Below are 10,121 nucleotides of genomic sequence, written 5' to 3'. Positions count from 1 at the left end.
TGTTAACACATATGGTACTTCTAATAATGTGTGTAAATATTTAGTTATTTGATCTCAGGTAAGTTATGTCTTATTGTAACACCCTTGTAGTGAAAACATCAGATTCCATATGATTTTTAACTGACAACCTTTTCCAGAAGTATTCCATAATTTTAGCACTGTCCATACTGTATACATTTACATATTGTGAGAAAGCCAAATACACTTGTAAATCATAGCTTCAGAACGAAAATATTTAGGCATTTACATATCACAAACCTTCAAACAGTTTAATGTAGAGATTTATACATATGCTATGTAAGTAGGATATGAGAAACAGTTGAATTAGTACATAAAGTTTTTATTTAAAGTTTTCCCCTTCCAAGCAAGCTTCATTTACACATTCTAATACTGTACAAAATTTACATTCTCTGTGACTTATTTATTCACTTTTCACTTTCTAGTAACTTATGTCTTTCTGAAATACAGAAAGCTTTACTTATAGTTCTCATAAATGCTTTTATTTATTTTGGCGAGAAATAAAAAATAAAATTCAGAACAAGTCTAAGGAAAGCAAATGTTCTTGTATAAACTGTGACTTTTGGAAGAAACAGTGACAGTTGACAACAAAAGGTTCTGAAACAGACCTCGTTCTATTCATGATGTCAGCTGAGATTTTCCCACAGAGTACTGTAACTTTTCTTTCTATATACTCATATGTTTTCAAGGAAAAAGAAATGAAAGTTGATTGCACTGGATATACATATATTTATATATATATTTTTACAACGGATCCTTTGGATCTGAACATACAAATAAATACAAAAACAATGAAGATTGCACTTTACTGTAGAAACGGCATTGGATTCCAGTATACCCATTTATCTTGACGTGCTCTGCCATGAAAGCTTATCACCAAGGCATTTTTCATCTGTGGGATTTCCCTAATTATTGTTTTGAATGACACATTTGTTGAAGGATTCAACGCCATCTCTGGATGGTTAAAAAATATTTTAGGCTTTTATTTACTCCTAAAGTTGTTGTTCAAGCTCTGAAGGGCGTGAACATCGAATGTGCATTCCTGTCAGTTTTGTCCTTTTGGTTGGCCACACTGAGACTATCTCATGCTATCCTGACCTTCTGCTCCTGAATTCCTCATGCTCCTCAAGACAACTAGCAATTGCTCGCTTAACTGAGTTCAAGCATCTCTGGTGATAACAAACAAAATATGATGAATTGGGGGAATAACGATCGTAAGTCAAGTGTCTAGAGCCACCCAAAGGTGAGGAAGAGGAGAAGTATTTTGTCAGGTGCTATAATTGGCTCCTGTGGCTCTTGTAAGTTCTGTGTTTTAGAAACAGAAAGACAACTGGAATTGTACTTAACAGAAATTATTCTTTCTTTTCATCCCTGAATTCCTGAAAACAATCTCTCATTTTTTTTTATTATGGATTAAATTTGGGTCAGACATATCATATAACAGAATCTCTAAAATAGTACGTGACTGAATTTGTCAATCCTGTCTTTTGAAGTAAATAACATGTTAGGAAAAAGCACAACCTCCATGAACTGAATGGTGACATAATGTGTTTTGTTTTAATCTTTCAGATAAAATTGAGGATACAGAAATGATGACATTGTCTAGCTTAGAACCTAGGGTAGAAAGCATTTCTTACAAGAGCCAACATGTTTCTCTTTTCTGATCCCATGAGGTGCTATAAGGGCAGAAGGTGTATGAAATGAAGTTGTATAGAAACGAAAATGCCTCTCTTTAATCTTATATGATTTTCAATAACAGTGTTGCCAATGGAGTCTGTGAAGTAGCCAAAGGTTAAGAATACAGAATCAAGTGGCAATTTCTGTAATGCAGTATATTTTGCTGGCTCAAATTTGGAATCATTCTTGAACACAATATCCCCGAAATGTCAACATAGATCCCATGCAGGTAGACTACAATGCACAATACTGATCTCAGGTCTCTCTGGGGCCAGTCTTCTGTATCTTATCTTTCTCCTTTTGAAAGTTAAGATTCACGTGAAGAGTTTTTGTAAAGCTGGGATAAGTTAAAACCAGTCTGAAATGGAAGAGTCTGTCACCACAGGAAGTTTGGTACGATCTGGGTTACAGACACAGTATATGTTCAAGAACAGGTGTCTTCCTTTTGTAGTTACTTATAAATCATCAGAAACCAGGGGTGGGTTTTGGCAGTTGTACCATCAGAATGCATTGTTCCTATTATAATAGTGATGTCGCGTGCCATTGCTTCCTAGAATGTGATACCGTTCATTCCAGAGTTTCCTGGTGTTATTTATTGTATGGCACACAAGAGGGCAGAATAACTGTCACACAGGCAGGGCCTGCCAACGGTTCTGCTACATCACCTTCGAGTTCTGTCCAGGTTCCTTTCTCTGGACAATAGCATATTGTAGATGACTTGTAGGCCCCCTGTAATGACAGAGGAGGGAGAATTTAGAGAAGGAAGTCAGAGAAGTGCAGTGGCAATGTTACTGATCACATTTATTAATATATTGAAAAGAAAATATCTGTTCTCCATTCTTGCTAAATAATTCCAAATGAAAGCAATGGATTTTAAACTGTTCTATTCCAAGGTAAAAGTTAAGATTGATAAAATTAAAAACAAAATTTTGTGTGTGTGACTAACAATAAAAGTCAAATAAATACCTAGAGGATCCTGGATGCTCAACAAATCCTAAACTGGCTGGGCCCAATGGCTCATGCCTGTAATTACAGAGCTTTGGTAGGGAGGGCAAGAGGATCACTTGAGCCCAGGGATTTGAGACCAGTCTGGGCAACATAGCAAGACCTCATCTCTACATACACACCAAAAAAGGTAAAAACAAATTGGGCCTGATAGTACACATCTGTAGTCCCAGCTGCTTGGGAGGCTAGGACAGGAGGATTGTGGTTACAGTGAGCTCTGATCATGCCACTGTACTCCAGCCTAGGCAACAGAGTAAGATCCTGGCTTAAATAAATAAATAGATAGATAAATAAATAAATAAAAATAATATACTAAAAATAGAAGTTATCCAGCTGGTTTAAGTTTAAAAAAAAAGAACAAATTTACTTTAAACATTCAAATAGTTAAGACAATGATATTTCAGATTGTTGTCTCACTTTTCCATTTTTATTCTGCTACTGTGAAGAATGAGAGCTAGGATTGAAAACCAGTTTAAAGTAAACTGGACATGAAAGTTTGTCAACTTTCTCATATATTGATTTATTTATTTTCAAGAGGTCACATGAGAAATAAAATGTCCTTAATCTTGTTTTCTTTGTCAACTTTAGAGGCTAGTGCTTGTGTAACATTTCCCTCCCGAAACCAAGGCAGCTTTGTGTTTATCATAGGAAACAAACAGAAAAGCCAACCAACCTAATAATTATTTTTCTGAAAATGCCCCAATGTCTACTTCCAAATGTATATATTCTTGCAGCTAACAATTTGTACAAGCAAACAAGTGCATATATGAATATCTAGTTATATATGTCAATACATATTTGCCTACATATAACTAATAATGTTTTAAAGCTCCCCAAAACGTTATGTCACAATCTTGTTAGAGGCAAAAGAAATAAAACTAAATAATATTATTAAAACCACCAAATTAATCTTATAAAACGAACACAGGTAATTAGGAAGATATACAAATGTTCATCATTTTAAAAGTGAATATGTAATCTGCTAGACCCGATGTGTCTCCTGATGTACTGTAATTTGAACTACAAAGGCACCTTCTCAGGTATTCTTGCTAAAAAAGAAGAAAGACGTTAGCAAAGGAAATAAAAAAAGGAAAAAGAAAAAAGCTGAATTTAATTATGCCCTTATCTCTAACTTCCAGTCTCTAGAAAATATGCAGACGGAGGACTATTTCAAATGACTCCACAAGGAAGTCATTAACCAATTTCAGAATGTAGGGTATTCTGTATAACTGACCCTCTTTTGTCAAAAAGTCAATGGCATGAAACAAAAAGAGGCTGGGTAATGTTCTAGATTGCAAGAGATATAAGAGAAATAATGATGAAATATAAGAAAGATTTGTTGGATCCTGATTTGGATATATCAATTTGAAAAATACATCTTTTTTTTAAGTCATTGGCAAATATCTGAATATAAAATGGTTATAAATGAATTATTGTTAATTTTTTGGAGAATGTATTTACGTAAGTTAACAATTTTTAAAAGGTAAATACTGAAGCATTTAGGGTGAAATGATATGACATCTGGGATCTACTTCATATTGCCTGAGCTAAAGATTTTAAAAGAGGGGATAAATGAAGTGTGGCAAAATGTTGATGGATGTTGAAGCTGAATGATGGGTTAATGAGGGCCCATTCTAATCTCGATTTTTGTGTATGTTTAGAAAATTTCATGATAAAGAGGGAAAATAAGGGGAAAAATCAATGGCAAATCATATATCCTAAATAGACTTCATGAATATTGGAGAATGAATTTCCATTTTTCATGCCTTACTAGTCAGAAACCTTTCAGACTCTCTTAATGAACTGCAGACCATTTGTAAAATCACCTCAGTTTGACTTTTAGTTGGGAAGCCAGAATCACAAGATCATAGAGATAGGAGAGAAAGAGACCTGCCGCACCTTATCATGCTGTTGATCAGCCAGCAAGCCAGTTCAGCAGCCACCAGGCTGATCCTGTTTTACTACCTAAAGCAACTGACTGCTTGCGTGTAAGTATGATACTTTTAAAAGGTACATGTGTGGAAGATAACACATTTGGAAGGATACAGAAAAAGTAAGCACAAACAAAATAAAGGAACATGCAGTAAATGTGGACACATACCATACTCCAGCTGTAGCCTCCCACAAGGTAAATGCTGTCATCAAGCACTGCACAGCCAGGGCCGCTTCGACCCTCCAAAATGGGAGTTTGGAGTATATTCCACTGGTCACCTTTCGGGTCATAGCATTCCACAAGCATTACATCAAGGTGGGAGAAACCTAAGTGACAGAACAAAGTGGAACAACAAAATAATAAATGCTCAGGGTCCCAATTCAATGCTAGGCCTTCTTTTAAAAACAGGTCTCAAGCCAAAATAGATAATTATGGTTTTGAAGATACAAAAGCATAAATTCACTGAGATTGGGAGAAATGTCAGAAAGACCTAAAAAACCCCAAAGAAACTCTAGTTGTTTTAGATTACTTCAAAGCAAGAATACCTGAGCAGATGTCATTAGTAAAGGTTGATTATATGTGGATAGACCTTATTAAAATGGTTTATTAAAACCTTATTTAAAAAGGTTTAAAATAATAGTTTAAGCAAGCATTTTACAGGGCACTTACAATATGCTAGTTTTCTTTTCTAAAGACTTTATTTAAATGAACTCATTTAATCCCTTCCATCATTCTATGAGATAGTCCCTGTCCTTACTTTCATTTTATAGATAAGGGAACTTGGGGACAGAGAAAGTCAATTACTTGAGTTAAGTCACAAGTCAGTAAGTAGACAGGTTGAGATTTGAATCCGGGAGAGGCTTCAGAACTCAGACTCTTGCATACTAAATTGTATTGCTTTTTCTCAAATGAATATTTAACTCTCTCAGAATGTTTTGATACATTAAAAATATGTTGTTCAGCATCTTTTACCTTTTTCACAATTTGACTATGTTTATAAACAACTCCGATGATGTAAATGGTTTCTAATATTTACCAAGAATCAAGGTTTAGAGTAGGAGGCTGAGTACCTTTCACTGAAGAGCTTCTCCTACCGCTTCTGATAGGGTTCCCAGTGTCTGGGGCAGTACCTAGGTCACTGAGAACAACTTAAGTTCCTGGACTCTACGGGAGCCCTGCCTTTAATTTAAAGGGTGAGAAATACCTAGTGGGAGCTTCATACTCACCAAGCAGATCAAACCCTTAATGTTTTTATTTATTTTATTTTTTCCTGTAGTTAAATGCAGGCTATGGATATTTGCTAGCTGACAATCACAGTGTGTATTTTAAAGTAACCAACATACTGGATTCTTTAAAATAATTGAGAAGATGAATCAGAAAGTAGAGAAATTTTTGTTCTTGAAGAGGTAGACAGGTTATTTTGGTTACTAACTTCCTACAGAAAATAAATCACATAGATGGTGAAACAACAGAACAATGTGCTCACTGCAACTCCAGAGTATATTCCTTTCCTTTACCATTAAGATTATTGATGATGATTTTTGAAACATATACACTTAGAATGGGCACTTGGGCAAATTCCAAGTTCTGACCTTAGAGGCATCATTTGAAGATATATATGCCTTCTCTGTACCAGTGTTATACATGGGGACTGTAATCCTCATAGAAACCACAAAGACAAGATTAATTATCTCTCCTTTACAGACATGAGGTTAAGCGTCTTGAGTGAGACCACACAGCTAGAAAGTGCATAACTAGAATCAAACCCAGGCTTAGATGCAATGTCTATATCCTCTCCTCACCATGATGCCTCCTTGAGCTAACCCAGTTTTGATGTGTGTGCACTATTTCTCATTTAGATTGTCATTACCTAAGTCTTTCTGTCCAAACCCAACCTTAAATGTGAGAAGATCCTAGAGCATATAGACAATATCTTGTGCAGAAGAAATGAAAAGAAATCACATTTTAACAAAAGGATACAAAGTTAATATAAAACATGTCGACATAAAGGAATGGTGTGTGACTTGAAATGAAAGGGCACCATTGAAAGAGATAAAGAATAAAAAGGGAAGAGTCACAGTAGTAAATAAAATCTTTTCCCACTGGAGAGAGCACTTAAGCTGAGCAGCAGACATGCACTAGGCTGTTGGCATTTCTGAACATGAACTTGACTGAATGAACATGAACTTGACTGAATGAACATGAACTTGGAAGTATCTACGTAAAAATTACACCTGTTCACACTTTATTACATTTACAGGTAAACATGTATTAGGAAAATAGAAAAAACATCTAGGTCTAAACCATCTAAAAAGATGTATATACTATTAAAAAATAAATGCACATATATGTGTTATCTACCATACTTAGATAGCCTGTTTCCCATTTAGCTCAATTTCAGGGATCATAGACTAACAGAGCTGAAGGAGATTTTAGAGATCATAGAGCAGTTTCTTCATCTTCAGATGAGGAAACGGAGGCCCAAAGAAGTTCAATAATGTTCTCGATATCATCGGTCTCCCTATTTTCCTGTCACATTCAGTGTTACATGCTTGCACATAATGTTATATATGTACACATAAACTACAAGAAGTTGCAGTCACATACATATCTGGGGCAGGAAAGGTGCCAAAACATATCTCTGAAAATGCTATGCCTTAAGATTTTTATTGAAAAAAGCAACAGAATTTGATAATCATAAGTGGTTTGCTATTCAATTCTTTAAAAATTCTAAATTTAGACACAAAAATCTGATAAATATTACCTTTTAAAAAATCACATGTTAGCTTTGTGCACTTATGACTAAAGTTCTTTATGATTACTGCAAAAAAAAATTTTCTGGAAAAAATTTATTACTACCACTTTGGTGATAAGAAATAATTTATTTCAGTGAATTCATTGTTACAACAAATTGTTTGTGCTCTTCAGTTATTAATGCTCCTGTTTCTTATTTTCTGTAGACATCATTATTCATTTCTTTTATGTGTATGGTAACTAAAAAATAATCCTATCTGCAGAAAAGCCAAAATAAATGCTTGCTCAAGGGTACTGCCAATTTACACAGAGTAGATTTTATTAGATCAACATGTTTTTTACTTGATTAACTATCATTATCTAAGGAGAAACCCCCTTAGCAAGAAATATGAGATGCAAATGTTATTGTGACTAAAAAAACAAAACAACAAAAAAAGACCTTTCAAATGATTTCCTCCAATTGCATACAAGCGATCATTCATTACAGCCAAAGTGTGAATTGCGCGTTTTGTGTTCATATCTTGTTTTCGAGCCCAGACATCCATTACTGGGTCATAGCAATATAGCCATGGGACATATTCTCCATTGTGTACACCCCCTGTGAAATAAACACAGGCATACAAGTCAAGAGAGTCCTTTGGAACTGAACTTTGTAACAAAAAGTGGAGGAATTACTTGCCTGAAATGTATATTTTCCCATTGTGCACTGCTCCCGCATGAGCCGCCAGAGGCTGTGGCAAAGAGGACACATAGCGCCATTCATTTGTTTCTAGGTTATAGCACTCCACGCTGGACAAGTAGCCAGTTTCATTCCTTCCGCCAATAACGTATAAATGTTTGTCCAACCGACATGCGTAGAAACTGGCTCTTCTACAATGAAAACAACCCACGGTAAATCACAAGAGGAGCTGTGAAATGTTACCTTTTGAAATAAGGTAAGCACCAACCCAGGTAGTCAGGAAAAGGGGTGCATTCTGCTTCAGAAAGGGTTGCAAATCTTTAAAAATTACACATATACCTTGTAAGTCTGAGACCTTCTACAGTAATCATATGTATTGCCCTTTCTGGTTAATATTCTTGATATTAAAGTAATAGTAGAGGAGAAATTCACCAACTCTTTGTTTCAGCCCTTTTTATCTTGCTTTTTATACACTGTTAAGTGTTCATTAATATTTGGGATATTCGGTACCTTGTGAGGATATCGTAGCTCTGTAAGACAAAGTGAAAAATGAAGTAGATAATGTAACAATAATAAATTATCTTGACATTCACTTTCTTTATGGTCCTTCAAGGGTCATTGTTCCCAATTTATAAGAGAACTACATCATCAAAATTTTTCTTCAATTATCACTTTTTTTTTTTACCCTTAGTACTACTACAAATAGAATAACTTTTGTGAACTTCATATAACGTTCAAATTTTGCACTTATATAACCAGTTACAGGAATTTCATCTAAGTAGCTTTTTGTATTGATTCTTAAAAGGCTATAAGATATTTTAAGTCCCTTTTTAAGAGAGGCTATTGACTATATTATCCCATTATGCCATCAAAGCAAAAGATACAAGCTGTGTTGGAAGGACTGTAGACAGAACAATCCTAAGATATGCCATCATTTAGGAGTGAGATTTGAAGATACTGAGGACCTGAATTAGAGCTGTAGTAGAAGAAATGGAAAGGGGTGATGCAAAAGATATTTTAAAGTTAGAAAATGTAAAACTTGGCAAGTAATAAAATATGGGAGCTCAGGGAGAATAACGTTCAAATAGCAGTCAAAAATTTGGAGTTAGGATGACTAGTTTGAAACTTTAAGCAAGCTTTTGACTGTTTGCTTCTTTTTTTCATTGATACTACTGGAATAATATACTTCACAAGGAAAACATGTGATCCAATATTGAATAAGTATAAACTGTTAAGTGCCGTGTCCCTCAGATAATGTAGTTTATATTTAATGAATTAATGATCTCTATTAAGATAGATGCCAAGATTCTTGTGCAATGTCGATTGCAAGACAAGGAGTGCTACAGGTTTTTATCAAGTAAACATGTTGCTTCGAGATTTTCCAGGTTGTGTTTAGGAAGTACCAAAACATTTAGGAGGTAGTGTGTAGCATGGTGATTAACGATTTGGCTTCTTGAGTAAGACTGCCTGGCTAGATGATGTATTAGGTGTGTGGCCTTTGACATGTCACCCAACCCCTCTCAGCCTCAGGTTCTCATCTGGAACTTGGGGACGATAATGGTCTCTTTCTCACAGGGCTATTGGCAAATACATATAAGTGCTTGTCATAGTGTCCAGCATTTTGTTCATGTTCAGGAACTGTCAGTTAATATTACCCAGATAAAAGGTTTTTAAAAATTGACCATCAAGATGTTTGCATGTAAACGTTTCCGAATAATGTTTAAGTGACAACTAAATTCTTTAATATTCATTTAGATGATTTGTTACCATACAGGCATGATATTTGTTATGGATGGTAATGTATTCATTTTTTAATAGTCCTGAAATTATCCTAATAGACATCATTGATAATTTTAGAGCAGTATTTTAGCTATGTTTGGTTTTTTTCTAGATTTTCTTGATATATTTGAAGGAAATATGTGCCTTGGATAATTCAGAAAGATGATGAAGAACAACAATAATGAAAACAGTGGTAGGAAGAAAAGTAGGAATAAAATAAAGAGAAGATGAGTCAGATTTCATGAAGTAAAGACTTAACTGGGTCCATGTCTTCTG

The 10,121-nt window shown here is 34.8% G+C and overlaps 1 protein-coding gene across 1 annotated transcript in view; it reads right to left on the bottom strand.

Moving 5' to 3' along the window:
- Window positions 1-319: 319 nt before the first annotated feature.
- KLHL14 (kelch like family member 14) overlaps window positions 320-10,121 on the bottom strand; it is a 98,424-nt gene continuing 88,622 nt past the window's right edge. Inside the window, exons 5-8 of the mRNA XM_015121788.3 lie at window positions 8,067-8,257; window positions 7,827-7,985; window positions 4,802-4,959; window positions 320-2,424 (exon numbers count right to left, since the gene is read on the bottom strand). Coding sequence (XP_014977274.1) covers window positions 2,284-2,424; window positions 4,802-4,959; window positions 7,827-7,985; window positions 8,067-8,257 — 649 coding nt within the window. The 3' untranslated portion in view covers window positions 320-2,283. The remainder of the gene's footprint in view (window positions 2,425-4,801; window positions 4,960-7,826; window positions 7,986-8,066; window positions 8,258-10,121) is intronic.

The sequence above is a fragment of the Macaca mulatta genome, chromosome 18 (assembly GCF_049350105.2).
Source record: "Macaca mulatta isolate MMU2019108-1 chromosome 18, T2T-MMU8v2.0, whole genome shotgun sequence".
Classification (NCBI taxonomy): Eukaryota; Metazoa; Chordata; class Mammalia; order Primates; family Cercopithecidae; genus Macaca; species Macaca mulatta.
The sequence above is the reverse complement of the archived record's forward strand: the minus strand, read 5'-3'. Positions and strand labels throughout refer to the sequence as shown.